The sequence below is a fragment of the Tenrec ecaudatus genome, chromosome 10 (genome assembly GCF_050624435.1).
Source record: "Tenrec ecaudatus isolate mTenEca1 chromosome 10, mTenEca1.hap1, whole genome shotgun sequence".
Lineage (NCBI taxonomy): Eukaryota > Metazoa > Chordata > Mammalia > Afrosoricida > Tenrecidae > Tenrec > Tenrec ecaudatus.
This window is the reverse complement of record NC_134539.1, coordinates 125990368-126005971: the sequence shown is the minus strand read 5'-3', so window position 1 is coordinate 126005971 and position 15604 is coordinate 125990368. Positions and strand designations below refer to the sequence as shown.

Sequence of the window (15604 nt, the reverse complement as noted above, 5' to 3'; positions counted from 1 at the left end):
GGCTTTTGAATCCCCCTCCCCCCTGAATCACCAGGGAAGAACAGGGTCATTCTCCATCCCTAACACTTCATTGCAGTGTCTCAGTGACTGCTTAACTTTAGGGTGCTCTTCAAGCACAAGGTATATTACACATATAGAAGTAGTCATTAAGAGCACTTTTGCCTACCAACACCCCACATGGAAGACACCAAAATCCACGTTCTTTATTTTTTTCATTTTAGTTGTAAGACTGAACAAAGCTAATCCATTCAGTAGTAGGATGGAAATTCAGGGGAGAAGTTGAGCAGCCTTAAACAGGGTTAATGTCTTGACATTCATAATTAATTATTAAAAAGTCAGCTGTGTTCATCAAAGCTTCTACAATTGTGTGGCCCATAGACATCCTCAGACAGAACAGAGCGAGGGCCAACGGAGGATGAAACCATTAGCTGCTAACATACAAGTTCAACTTGAAGCTGGCGAAAATCTAAACAAGTCCACAAGAGCCAGACTACAGCCCTGAATATCTCTCTTTTGAATAGAGACCGTGACAAAAATTAATTTAATGTACTGGATATTAATAACCAAAGACCATATGAATTGTGGGATGCTACCAGGAGGACATCGCATATGAAAAAAGTAAAAGCTCACTAAAAAGAGCAGGAGAAAGAAAAGACCGGGATGGGTGTCTTAAGAGACCGGGATGGGTGTTCTTAGATGGGAGAAATGATGAAGGAAAAGAGCTTATCAGAATACTTCCATGGACAGCTCAAGAAGACAAAGTACATTGTTATCATGAAATGTGCAAAGACCAGTAGTTAGAAAACCAAGTGTGAAGAGCACGTTTCACATTTCTCGAGATGTCAAAGCTGAAGGAAAAGACTGAAGTCTCAAGTGGCAATACTCAAGTACCCTATGAGTGAAATACTGAGCTAACCAGTAAGTATCAAAGGAAGCTATAAGGAACCCAGTGTCACTGTATCAAAAAGAATGGTGGATGTTCAGTCGTTTTCAGGGGAGAGCATATGGTCGAGAACCAATGATATTAAAGGGAAAAATCCAAGATACATTGAAAATATTGGTGTAAAATAAGACTCCAAGATTGAATGGAATAACAACTGAGATATTTCAACAAACTGATGTAATGCTAGAAGAGCTAACTCATCTAGGCAAGCTAAAGGGAGAGAAAAATCCATATTAGTATGTACTCAAAAGATAAGCAATCTAACATAATGCAGAAATTATTTAATGATGTAATTTATATTCACCACAGTACAACAAGCTGACATCTAGATAAGTAGTCATTTGGGTTGGATCCCAACAAACTATGTACAGTCCTCAGAAGAATGGGAATTCCAGAGCATGTGATTGTGTGCATGCGGAACCGACGCAGGGATCAAGAAGCAGTTTTGGAAACAGAAAAGGAATTATTGCATGATTTAAAATCAAGAAAGATGTGCATCAGTATTGTATCCTGTTCACCATATTTATTCAATCTGCACACCGAGGGAATCATCAGGGAAGTGGATTACATAAAAGAGAATGTGGCATCAGGATTGGAAAAAGGCATATTAGCAACCTTTGATATAGAGATGATGGTGAAAGTGAGGAGACGCTTGGTGAAAGTGAGGAGGACTTGAAGCACTTGCTGGTGAAGATCAAGGATGCAAGCTTCAGTGTGGATTACAAATCACTGTAAAGAAAACCCAAATCTTGACAACTCGACCACTAGGTAACATTGTGATAAATGGAGTAAAGATCGGAGATACCAAGGATTCCATCTCGCTTGGCTCTACAATCAATGCTCATGGAAGCAGCAGTCAAAGAATCAAAAGACAAGTTGCAACTGGTAAATCTGCACAAGACCTCTTTAGAGTGTGGAAAAGCAAAGATAATTCTTTGGGGACGGCCTCACCCATGGCCTCAAGCCATGGTATTTTTAATTGCCTCATATGCGTGTGAAAGTTGGACAGTGAATGAGGGAGACCCAAACCAGATCCATACATTGAACTATGGTCTCGGCAGAGAACATTGAAAGTACCATGGACCGTCAAACGAGCAAACAGATCTGTCTGAGAAGTACAGCCAGAATACTCCTTAGAGGCAAAGATGGCAAGACGTACCTTACATACTTCGGGCATGTTGTCAGGAGACCCTGTGGAGGGGCATCGTGCTTGGTAACGTGGAGGGGCCATGAGGCAGTGGAAGGTCCTCCTCATGATGGGTCGCCAGAGTGGCTGCAACACTGGGTCCAAGCATACGAACAACAGTGACGGTGTCACGTGATCAGGCAGCATTTCGTTCTTTGTACATAGCTCTGCTGTGAGTTGGAACTGACTCAAAGCACCTAATAACAACAACATTATTAACAATGCATGCGAGTAAACATTTGCTGAAGGCAGTTGTTTAAAAGGTTGCAGCAGTACATTGACCTGGAACTGCCAGAAATTCAGGCCCAAAACAGAAGAGAACATGGAACACAGTGTATCTTGGCTGATATTCGATTAATCTTTGTTGAAAGCAGAGAATACTAGAAAGCTAGTTACTTGTGTTTTATTGGCTATGAAAAAGCATTGACTGTGTGAATCATAACAAATTCTGGAAACATGAAGAATAACTCCAGAAGGCTTCCTTGTGCTCATGTGGAACTTGTATATCAACCAAGAGGCAGCAAACTATGAAAACAGAACTCTGGGATACTGTGTGGTTTAAAATCAGGAAAGATGTGCATTGTATTCTTTCACTGTACTTATCCAATGTATATGCTGAGCAGCTAGTCTGAGAATCCGGGCTATACTGAGAAGAATGCAGCATCAAGATTGGAGAAAGATTCCCATCTGTGATACACAGGCAACACAACCTTACTTGGTGAAAGTGAAGAAGACGTGAAGCACTTACTGATGAAGCGCAAAGACTACAGCCTGCGGTGTGGATTACACTTCAACGTAAGGAAAGTAAAACCCCTCCCAGCTGGGCCAATAGACAACATTGTGTTCAATGGAGAAAATATTGACGTGGTCAAAGATTTCACTTTCTTTGGACCCATAATCAAAGCCCATGGATGCAGTACTCAAAAAAATCAAATAAGTCATTGAATTTGGACAAATTTGAAAGATCTCTTTGAAGTGGTAAGAAACAAAGAAGTCACCCACCATGGCACACTAAACCACATAGAGCAATTCATGAACAGAGAGGTCTACAGGGCCGGCTCCAATCAGAGAGAAACTGACCCCACCCGCCACCCCTATAAGTATGCACTACAGAGACAAACACTAAGCCTACAGGTTGGGGAGAGGGGCAAGCCTGTCACGCCCACACAGAAGCAAGCCAAGAAGGAAAAGGAGAGCAAGGGACTAGACCCCATACTGGCCCACCAAGCACTGAGGATGTTGTCCCTGCATGGAGCTGCTAAGGCACAGAGAGGGCTGTAGGACCAACAACATCTTGAGGCATGATGTCTGGAGCACACCGTGATAGAGGACAATACAGCACACGACAGGGTGTCTGACCACCCCGACAGCAGGAGCAGAGCCAAGCCACAAACCCCCCTGATAAGCCCCACAAATAGACTGCAGATTAGCAGGGCAGTTCCCAGAATCCCCAGGACTGGTGGGGAGATAGTCATAAAGGTTAGCGGACAAACCTACAATTATGTATATACTTTTTTGGATTTGGGGGTTGTTGTGGGTTTTTTTTTTTTTGCTAGCTTTTTCTTGTTTTTGTTTTTTCTCCCTTTACTCAATCTGTTATTTTCTTTTTGTTTTAGCTCTGTTATTGTTGTTTCGCCTACCTACAAAAGATAGGCAAGGGAAACAAGCCCGAAGAGAAAGCAATGGGACCGGTGGTTCCAGAGGGATTTGTGGGGAGAAGAAGGCAGGAGAAAGGAGTGATGAGCAGACAATGCCATAGACAGAACAACTAGCAAATTAAAAACAACAAAGTGGAGGATATAGAGGTCCCAGTGGTGTTGAAGCAACAGCCATCTAGCTGAGAGGAAGGAGTTACTCACAAAAGAAGGGTGAGGGAGAAGAAGGGTGAGCGTGATGGTGGGGCAAGAGGAAGTAAAAGGAAACAGAGGAAAGATCTAGGAAGCAAAGCTATGGATGGAGGTATAAACATAGGTGTGCACTTATGTAAATATATCAATTCATAAAAATAGAGGTACTGATCTATGTACCTATATTTATATGGCAATACATTGAGGCAGTGGATGGACTTTGGGCCTCCGCTCAAGACCTCCCTCAACACAAGAACACATTGTTCTAACAACCTGGCATTCTGGGATGCTCATTTTCTCTCTACACCATCGCTGAAGACAAAGCGGTGCAGAAGCAAATGAGGTGACGGAAGCTGATGGTGCCTGGCTAGCAAAAGATACAGCCTTCGGGGTCTTAAAGGCTTGAAGTTAAATAAGCTGCCATGTAGCATAGAAGCAACCAAGCCCACATGGAAGAAGCACACCAGCCTGTGTGATCATGAGGTGTCGATGGCGATGGAATCAGGTAACAGGCATCAGAAGACCCAAAACAAGCAAACAAACAAACAAAATCTTATTGTTGAGAAAGAGAGGGGTCAGAGCAGAGACCCAAAACTCATCTGTAGACAATAGGACATCCCCTCACAGAAAGGTTACAATGAAGGGATGAAACAACCAGGGCACAGTATAGCACCAATGAAATACACAATGTTCCTCTGGTTCTTTGAGGCTTCCTCACCCCCCACTGTCATGACCCTGGGCCCGCCTTTCAGTTCTGGCTAGACCGGAGCATGTACACTGACTGGTACACAGAAGAGCTCACAAGACATGGAGACCAGGTCAGATAGACCCCTCGGGGGCAGAAATGGGAATAACAAAACCAGGAGGCTAGAGGGAAGGTGTGGGGACCGGGGGAGGAAGGGGGAACCGATGGCAATGATCAATGCATAATCCACCCCCACCCCCCAGGGGATGAGCCCCAGAAACGTGGGTGAAGGGAGGCAGCAGTCAGTGTGAGATTTGAAAACAATAATAATTTATAATTTACCAAGGGGTTACGAGGGTAGGAGGGTGGAGGTAGGAGGGGAAAAAGAGGAGCGGATACCAAGGGTTCAAATAGAAAGTAAATACTTAGAAAATTATGAAGGTAGCATATGTACACATATGCTTTATACAATTGATGTATGGAATGTTCTAAGAGCTGTAAGAGTTCCCCATGAAATTAGTGTTTTTTAAAAAAGAAACAAAGTTGTCACCTTGAGGACTCAGATGCTCCTGGCCCACACTCTATTGGTTGACGTCACTTTATGTGCTTGTGAGAGCTAGCCAATGACTAAGGAAGATCAAAGATTCAATGCCGTTGGATTATGGGGTTGTCATACACGTATGCACTGTGGACTGCCAAAAGAAGAAACGAATCTACCGTGGAGGAAGCGCAGCCAGAAAGGTCCTTAGAAGTGAGGATGACAAGACTTCGTTTATGCTTACATTGTTATCAAGGGGTCCAGTCCCCAGAAGAGGACATCATTACAGGTAAACAAGAAGCAAGGTCAACAAGAAAGAGACGGATTGACACAGCTGAGGCACCAGTGGCTCCAGCACAGCGGGTTGGCACAGTCTCAGTTCTGCTGTTCCTGGTCTGCCCAGGACCAGAGCCAGGGGTGGCTCTTTGAAGAAATATGGCTTTTGACCCTGCCTCAGCAGTCTCCAAATCCCCACCCCTCCTGCTGCCAAAAATGTATTTCTGGTTCACATCCGGAGTCTTACCGAAGGTTAGCTGGGGCTCTGTTCCTGTGCCCACCAACCTTCTCTGCTTCTGTGTCATCATGCCCTCTCTGGAACTACTTGCCAACCACCCTGAGGGAAGGGAAAGAAACTCTTAAAGATCTCATGGGGGGCAATGAAATACTCAACTTCATCACCTCCGCTTAAAGCTCATTGGCCAATTCTGGTCATATGACTCCGCCCTCGACTTCATCAGCTCCGCTTAAAGCTTATTGGCCAATTCTGGTCATATGACTCCGCCCAACCATCAGGAACTGCAATTCTATTTGTTAAGAAAATGAAGGAGACCTGGAACATTCGATGCTTAGAACCTTTTCCCAACAGGCATCAGTTTTTTGTCTAATTTTTATTTCTTAATTTAGTCTCCACTTTTTCTTAAATTCTGCATGGTCATGATGTGAGAGGTACCACAGTGCGGCAGCTAAGAGCATAAACTAACGCCAAGCTTCCTCATCCCCAGCCCAGGCTGGACACTTACTAACTCTATGACCTTGAACAAGTCACCTGCTCTCTCCTTAGGCCTCATTGCCCTCATCTGTAAACTGCAGATAGTAATGATATCTTTTTTAATTGGCTATTGTTTAAGGATTCCATGGCTTAAAGAAAAGAACTTAACTATATAAAAAATTTTTAAAGCAGGCCCATCCCTTCTCCATCTTCTGCTTCTCAGAGGAAATTTTTTCCAACTCTTTTATCTAATTTCTAAAAATAGTTTATCTGTATCTCTAAACAGCATGGTTCTATTGATCTTTCTTGTTTCTCTTTCAAATTCAAGTATCACGTGACTAAGGAGCATTTATTTCTTTTTTAACTCTCCATCCCCTTATCTGCAAAGATCATCCTGAATCCCACTCCCCACCCCCATTCCTACCACCACCACCACCCACACACACACACACATTCTCCTGATATTTTTATCTTGCAACTTTGGTAAGATCAACATTTATTTTTTGTTCACTTTAAAAAGGCTCTATAAATTCAGATTATTTTCCTTTCCTAGGTCACTTTTTCCTTTCCCAATAATTAATAATTATCTCTAATTGTGTGTGTTTCTCCATAATTATAACTAGTTATAAAAAAATATGTTCCAGCTGTAAAACTCTTTTGTCGATACAATCCACCACCTTAGATACGAGCTCAACGGTATCTCCCTAAAGAAGTTGCTCGCGGGGCTCCCTGAACTGCTCTAGTCTAGCCGGTTGCCCCTGTGCCTGACACACAGGTACCAGCCTTGGATCCCCACTGTACTAAGAGCTCTTCTTGCCACTCCCAATTATTGGGTTTCTGCTTTTTATATCTCAAGTCTTCTTTGCTGAGTCAATCCCTCGTGTTGGTAGAGTTTTCTGTAAGAAAGTTCTTAGGAGCTAATTTTTTTAGGCATCCAATGTCTAAAGATGTATTTTTCTTCTAAGATTTAGCATTTGGCTAAATACAGAATTCAAAATTGAAATAATTTTCCTTCAGATTTGGAAGGCATTATTTCATTGTTCTCTGCATTTTTATGATAAAAAGTCTGAAGCCTTGTTCATTGGTCTCTCCTCCAAATTGTTCACCCCACCTATCTTGTCCAGATAGACATGCAGAAAAATAATACCTGCAAAAACCAAGCAAAGTGAAACCTAACAACAAAAGAAAACAAAATAACAGCTAGAAAAAGAGAAAACCAACAGCAAAAAACAAAAATCTCTCAATGAAGCCAAGAGGAATTATCGAAGGCCACACACAATAGTGGGACAAGAGGAATGTAAAGGGAGATAGAGGAAAGAACTGGAAGGCAAAGGATATTTATAGAAGTCTAAATACAGGCATGTATATATGTAAATATGCTTATAGATAATGATAGGGGAATAGATCTATGTACATATATTTATTTGGAAAGTATTATGGCAGCAGAGAGACATTGGGCATCTACTCAAGTACTCCCTCAATGCGAGAAGACTTTGTTCTAATAACCTGGCATTCCGTGGTGCTATCTTCCCAACCCAATTGCTGAAGACAAAACGGGTGCATAAGCAAATGTGGTGAAGAAAGCTGATGGTTCCCGGCTACCAAAGGATATAGCTTATTTGTTTTTGACTTCTGTTTTTCATGTTAATTCTTTTCCCAACTGCGTAGTGATCCTTTGGATGTTTACTCAGTGTTAAAAGAAGAGCACTATATAGCTATTGGGAAGCTCTGAGCTCATCGATAGTGACCTTTGTTTATAGGCTGCACTGTAGGAGTATATGGACCTTTGGGAAGTTCCTACTGTCAACGTTGGGTTTTTTCTCTTACACTGATCAGATTCTATAAAGGAGTGTCTTCCAGTATCCTGCCTGTAAGGTGTAGGTGTGGGTACCAGTGTTCTGAGAATCAGTGGGGAAGCATTTTCTGTGGAAACTATCATTTTATCTACCTGTTTGGGGTACATCACAAATACACCCCTATGTCTGATGTCTCCCACTCCAGAAACCTTGGGCTCCATGGATTCCAGAGATGAACCCAGAGTTCTCCTAGAATGGGGAAGGAGTAGTTGTCAATCTGTGTGGGATAGTGAGGGGAGATGTAGAAGCCTAGCAGCTCTTTAAGCAAACATCCAAAAACACCTCCTGATTTTACCTCTGCATTCACAATCACCACCACCCCACTCCTGGCAGTATTCGGTGCTCATGGAATGACTCAGGCTATGTTTCTGCCCTTGCCTCTGTTGGCTTACTATTCCTCCTCCTCAGGTCTTGTAAATCCATCTGTCCATCTGCTTCTAAAACTTACGTCATTTTGCCTCCTTACCATCATTCTATATATATATATTTTTTTAATTTTTTAAAAACCATTTTATTGGAGGTTCTTACAGCTCATAACAAACAATTGTATCAAACACATTTGTACATATGTTGCCATTATCATGACCCCTTGATAAATTATAAGGTATCATTATTTTCATATCTTACAATAACCACTGTCTCCCTTCACCCAAGTTTCTGTTGTACTTACCCCTTTGGGGTGGTGGCTATATGTCAATCATTGTAATTAGTTCCCCCTCTTCTCTCCCTTCTCTCTCCACCTTCACCCTACTCTCTTGATATCACTTTTCCCAATTCTGTTCCTTAGGGATTTATCTGTCCTGGATTCCACATGTCAAGAGCTCTTGTCTGTACCAGCATACATGCTCCGGTCTAGTCAAATTTGTAAGGGAGAGCTGGGGTCATGATACTGGGGGTGACGAAGCCTCAAGGAACCAGAGGAATATTGTGTGTTTCATCAGTGCTATACTGCACCCTAGATGACTCATCCCTTCTTTGTGACCCTTCTCTGAGAGGATGTCCAATTGCCTACAGATGGATTTGGGATCTCCAATATGACCTCCCTTCTTTTGGACCAGATGATTATTCATTTTGGGTCTTCTGATACCTGTTACCTGATCCCGTCGACACCTCGTGGTTGCACAGGCTGGTGTGCTTCTTTCATGTGAGCATGTTGCTTCTCAGCTAGATGGCCCCTTGTTTAACTTCAAGCCTTTAAAACCCCAGAGGCTATGTCTTTTAATAGCCAGGCACCATCTGCTTTCTTCACATTTGCTTATGCACCCATTTTGTCTTCAGCAATTGTGTCAGGAGGGTTTGCATCACAGAATGCCAGTTTAATTAAACAAAGTATTCTTGCATTGAGGGAGAGCTTGAGTAGAGGCCCAAAGTCTGTCCACTTCCTCAATATCTTGCCATATAAATATATGTACATAGGCCAATACCTCTAGTTTTATGAATAATATATTTACATATGTACACAACTATGTAAATGTTTCTACCTCTATAAATTCTTTGTACATTTGTGGTGCTATGCCCTTGTCTTTTTTAATCTCTTTACTCTGATTTTAGTAAGATTTCAGGAGAAAGTGGTATGTAATAGATTTATTCAGTTTGATACCTTTAACCAGAAGCCCTGTAGCATCATTTTCATGCTGGAGATGACCACCTAAGCTCATGTTCAAATCAGACAGAAAAAAAGTATTTCCTGCATTCTGCCTTGAATAACCATTGCCAAAACAAGCTCAAAACTGTCAGGAGAGCTTGCGTCAACTTCTCCAACAGGATCACAGACAGAGCCACACAAGGTCTCAGCCATGGGCTCTCTGACCAAGTTTCTATGCCTGACAGCAATGATGTGGTTCATGTTCCCATCCTCAGTGACATGACTGTCAAAAATCTTGTGATGATTATAACAACCTCGATTTCTTCTCATTCCTTAGAAATGAGAGTTGAACTGGATCTCCATGAACTTCTAGCTCGGCTCCGTGGAGCACTGTTTACAAAGACTTACTTTCATGTGAACCGTATACTATCTTTATGCATGAGGCCCTTAAGTTCTTAACAGAAAAGTGGATCCGAAGAAGTGAATGACGTTGCTCACCACTATATTCACAGAGCTTTGCACATCGTAAACTCCAAACCAAACTCCCTGCCACCGAGTCGATGCTGACTCATAGCAACCCGTTAGGTCGATACAGAGCTGTCCCCATGAGTGTTCAAGGCTTTAACTCTTTACGGGAATAGAATGCCCCGTCTTTCTCCTTCGGAGCTGCTGGTCGTTTGAAACTGCTGCCCTTGACAGTTAGCAGTCCAATGTACAACTACTGCACCACTAAGACTCCATTTTACATAGTTGGGGCCCACTAAATATCTGTGCATTTAATGAATGAATGACTGTCTTCATTTCTCCATATACTGGCTTTTCAATCTTGGTCAATCCATCTACTCTCTCAGTCTTAGCTCCTTTTTCAGAATAATGAAAAAGATAACTAAACCTATCTCTACAAGATTTGTGTGTTTATTTATATACCAATATATACACTGGGTAGGGAAAAGCAGTCTTAGAACTAGCAGTGGTTATATTTGAGTGGTGTGGGATGATATGGGTGGGCTTTTGTTATTTTTTCTATTCTCTAGGTAATTTGGATAATTGGCTTATATTAATTTTATAATAAAAATACTGGAATATGTAGATTATAAACAAAACCCCAACCTGGTTTCTCTTGGAGTTATTAATATGCCTCATATCCAACTTTTTTTAAGGAGCAGTTCATTAACTGAGTTAGCCAGTGGCACAGAACTATGAGTTTCTTAGAGAAATAAAAGGGATGAATCTCTATATGAAATTGAGAAAACTGAGGAGGGTGGGAACAGGAAAGCAGAAAGATGGGAGGTAGTCATTGCATTTGCCAAATGAAATTTATACTGTCTTTGTCTCCGTATTCCAGAAAGTTCCAAATTACAAGCCACAGGCCGTAAGCAGTCTGTCTCAAGGAGCCTGAAGCACCTATTTCATTCCTCAAACAAGTTCGTGAAGACCTTGAAGCGGTAGGTCATGTGTGGTTTTTCCAGGAAGTCTTAATTTCAGAGTGATGAGCTGGTTTTAGTGCTTAGTGGAAACTTGGTGGAAATTAATTTTGTTATTAAGAGAACAACGTTCACTTTTCTGCCCAGAATTTGAGCAAGACAGTAATTTCCCAGAGAGTTCTAGCCAGTGAACTTGCTTTTCTTAGAGAAATAATTAATGGTTATAGGTATCTTTTAAATAATCTTCTATAATATTTTTTAAAATGTGTTTGCTGGTTTTCTAAGACTCCAGTTTGATAGAGAAGATGGTTAAGAATAACATCCCTATATTACTTTTTTTTAGAGGACTCTACATAGCCGTTATATTTTATTACAAAGACAATCTGTTAGTCACCAATGAAGATCAGATACCAATTGTTGAAATAGATGACTCTCATGCCAGTTCCATGACACAAGACTTTCTCTGGTTCACCAAGGTATATTGAGTTCTGATTTCTTTTCCCACTTTGCCCTGCTAACTGCACAGAAATCTCTGAGCCATTCATTCGGGGGTCACCAGTGATCAAAGTACTGGGGTGGGAACAAATTATCGCCGCGGTACCTTTGCTCTTAATATGACCTAAGCCATTAAAAAAAAAGAGTTGCAAAGTAGTGTCTATATTATATTTTCAAAGCAAAGAAGCTCATGCCCTGTCAGATTGTGTCTCCACTCTTCTGAGTTATGGGATCATTTGGCAAAGATTAAACTCTGGATCTGACGGTTTCATTAGCATTCAGATCTTTTTCCAATTGGACAGAGATCAAAAAGTTGTTTTGCATGTATCTGAAAATGGAGTGGAGAACAAACACCGGGGGTCAGGTTTCCTTCTCCCTGCTTTGCTTTGATGCCACAACCTAAATCATGCTCTGGCTTGGACGACGTGACGACCTTGTGACTTCTTTTGCAGCTGTCTTGTATGTGGGAAGACGTAAGGTGGCTGCGGCAAAGTGTACCTATCTCCATGTCCTCATCCACGGTCCTGCAGACTCGGCAGAAGATGCTCGCAGCCACAGCCCAGCTCCAGGTGAGGGGCCGGGCTTCTCCCCTGCCTTTGATCAGTTCCGTCCTCCTTCCCATCAGCCACTGCAGAGGAAAAGACTGCTCGCCACTCCCAGGAAGTATGGGAGGGCTTCCTGGCGAGTTTGAGCAGTACATCTGCTCATCCAGGGAAACTGTGTCTTGGGAAGTGGTGCAAGAGGAGCAGGAGTCTCTAGTGATGAGTCTAGGAATGAACCCCAAAATAGACATGAGGCAACTTGAGCTCCAGAATTCATGTTAATAAGTTGATTTTCATTTCCCCTTCCTGGGCCTCTGGCACATCTTTCCAACCGAGGGGAGGGTACATGTCAGCAACCTTGGCTTGGCAAGTGTGTGCCATCCATACATGTACAGTTTGTTACGTGGAATACAGATCTTTGTGAGACGACTGAAACTTTATCAACCCACTGCCATGCAGATAATTCTGTCTCCTGGTGACCCTATAGGTCGGGGTAGAACCGCCTTTGAGGATTTCACAGGCTGTATCTCTATATCTTTAGGGGCGCAGAAAGCCTCCGCTTTCTCCCTTGCCACACTCTTGTGGATTTGAATTGTTTGCCTTCCCCCAACTCATAATGCACTATACCCGGGACTGAGGGGGCCACCTGAAAGGCTTTCAATGACACAACCATAAATTTGCATATCAGGAAGCTGTGTAATCTGCATTTGCTCAGTTTATAGCAGCCACAGCATTAAAATAGGGGCCAAATAGCAAAAACATCCATGTTTTCTGACCGGTAAAACATTTTAACCCTTAAAAAAGTCAGTTTAACATTTAAAAAGGTATTTGTTTCCTCCCCCACTTGCCCCCCCCCTATAATGAAAGAAACTCCTTTCCTTGAACCCCAACATCATAATTTGACTCCTACAGTGACAGTGGTCCTTACTGTTGCAACTGCTTATTCCAAGTTATTTCTGGAAGGTCACTTGACCTTGTGCCACCTGTACTCCATCACATAGGTGGTTACTGCTGCATGGCCTCAGCAGCCTCAAAGCCAAGAGCAAACAGTAGTCTTCATGTCAGCTCACTGTGGATTGCAGGATCTTTTCCTTCAACTCAGGAACTTCTGAGGTCTGGACCGTGATGACTGTGCTAATTCAGACCACCCCTCCCTTACATCACTGACCCACTGGCTCTGGACCACACCGTTATCCTCCAAGTTCATTTCCAGGCGATTCTCTGATCCCTTGGTAAAGTTCTCTCCCGCTAGGTTCAGATCCCTTATTGGACCACCAGACATCAGCCCATCATAAAGCATGTCTGGTAATTTGCCTACGGAAATCTGAGAGAAGTGGTGGAATTCACCATCCTCCTTCTTTGTCTCCTGCTTTAGACGGGGATTTAGAGAACAAATTGGTTCATCATTCGACAATTTAGGTACATTTTGATTTGTGGCCCTGATTGTCATCCGCACAATGTAACATCACTCTTCCCACTTCCTTTCTGTGCATGTTGTCTCCATATTCATCCCTTATTCCCAGCTCATCCTGCCTTCTGAAGCCTAGCTCTGGGCAAATGGTTCCCTTTTGAGCCTGTAGGGTTGGTTTCTCTGGGAAGTCTCTACCATCCAGGTCTTATTGATGAACATATAGGTCCACCTGCTTTTTGGATGAAAGTTGAATTGTGGGGAAAATTCCATTTCAGGCTCTAAGGGTGTCTACACACCCTGCTCTCAGGACCTCCAGTAAGCCAGGTTTTTGTTTCTGTTTTTACTATTTTGAGTTTTTATTCTGCATTTTCTCCCGCTTTATCTGAGACCTGTCCTTGCAATCTCATTTTTGTGGTCTCCGGCTCATGGAAGGTGAGGCTCACATGGTCCGTTAATCTTTGGACTAATTGTTAGCATGTGTCTTTGATCTTCCTGACTTTTCTTTACTCTGGGTGGAGAGAGACCAGCAGCTGGACCTTCCACAACGACTTGCAAGCTTTTAAGACGCCAGTCACTGCTCACTGACATTGGATATCAAACACTGTCCTTGTGGGCTTTCTTGTGCCAGTTGAACTTGGTGTCCCTGAAACTATAGTCCTGAGCTCCTCTGCCCAGCAATGCAGTCCCTCAAGGTGTGGGGCTACGGTGACGAAGTGTTTGTAAGTTTAACCCCTGTGTGTTCTACTCTACGCATGGAGATGCTTACACGGCACATAAACACCCACAGAAATACGTGCATTCTTGGTGTAAATCCATTCACTCTCCCTTCCTGTTCAGCTTTAGTGTCTATCTAGGTATGCGCGTATAGATGACTTTTATGTAGCTCGTGGTATTTCCCTTTGTTGCCTTTCACCCTCGTTTACCTGAAGCCTTCTGTGCTGACGTCCCCAGCCTTTACCTTCATCCATCTTCACACATGCTGACGCCCTCGCTGAGGTTGTACCTCCCTCCTTCTCCCATCCTGGGAACCAGCAAAGTATACTCTTTCCTGAATTGTTGTAGTGACCTCATGCAATATCCCTCTTTCTGTTATTGACTACTTCACTCACCGGGCTGTCCTCCGGTTTCACTCCTGGAATGAGTGTGCTCCAAACAGGTCAGAGGAAACCAGATGTAAAAGATAACGGACTTTCTCCTCCAATTTTGGAAGCACCCTCGATGAAGTGTTTCACAGACGAATTGTGATTCTTTAATGATGTATCTACACCATAGTTATTTATCCAATCATTCGTCGATGGCTACTCTCAGGTTATTTCTCTCTTTCTGCTATTGTGAACGTTGCCGTGAACACGGTGCAAATACATTTGTTTGAGTCATAGTTAATATTTCTCTAGGACAGATGCCTAGAGTGGGATTTCTGGATCATACTGCAGTTCTGCCTCCAACACGGAAGGAAGTGTCCTATCGTTTTCCACAGTAGTGCTCTAGTCTCCCAACATGCAAGAGGTTTCCAGTTTTTCTACTGAGTCACCAACATGTTGTTTTCTGATTCTGTTTGGGGCTTTGGGTTTTGTTTGTTTGTTTGGTCGTTTTGTTTTCCTGAATTTTGCAGTTAATGCGTTGGTGAGACAGTGTTGCTGTTTTCATTTGCATCTCTCTAACGCTTAATGCTTGCAAGCCTTTCTTCCTGTGTTTGTTGACTGCCTAAATGTTGTCTTTGGACAATTTCCTGTTTGTGTCTTCTTTCCTTTTTTTCAGTTAGATGGTTTGCTTCACTGTTGTTGAGGTGATGAAGTTTTACATACATTTTAGAGATTAGTGTCTTGTCCAATGTGTCATAACCAACATTTTTCTCCCAGTCTACAGGTTGTCTTTTTACTCTTTCGGTGAAATCTTTTGATGTGCATAAGTGTTTATATTTTTAGGAGGTCCCAGTTGTGTCACTTGTCTTCTGCTATTTAAGCATTTTCAGTTATGTTGGATATTGTATTTATGCCATATACGAGGCCCCCTGTTTGCCCCTATTTTTCGTTGATGCTCTTTATGGTTGAAATTTCACATCTTTGAAGGTTTTAGGCTTTGATCCATCGTGAGTTTTCGAATA

General features: G+C 42.5%; 1 protein-coding gene across 1 annotated transcript in view; it reads left to right on the top strand.

Moving 5' to 3' along the window:
- The window catches only part of ANKFN1 (ankyrin repeat and fibronectin type III domain containing 1), a 175464-nt gene that overhangs the window by 96287 nt on the left and 63573 nt on the right, over positions 1–15604 (top strand). The window contains exons 8-10 of the mRNA XM_075559286.1: positions 10974–11073; positions 11396–11528; positions 12000–12116. Of these exons, the coding sequence (XP_075415401.1) occupies positions 10974–11073; positions 11396–11528; positions 12000–12116 (350 nt within the window). The remainder of the gene's footprint in view (positions 1–10973; positions 11074–11395; positions 11529–11999; positions 12117–15604) is intronic.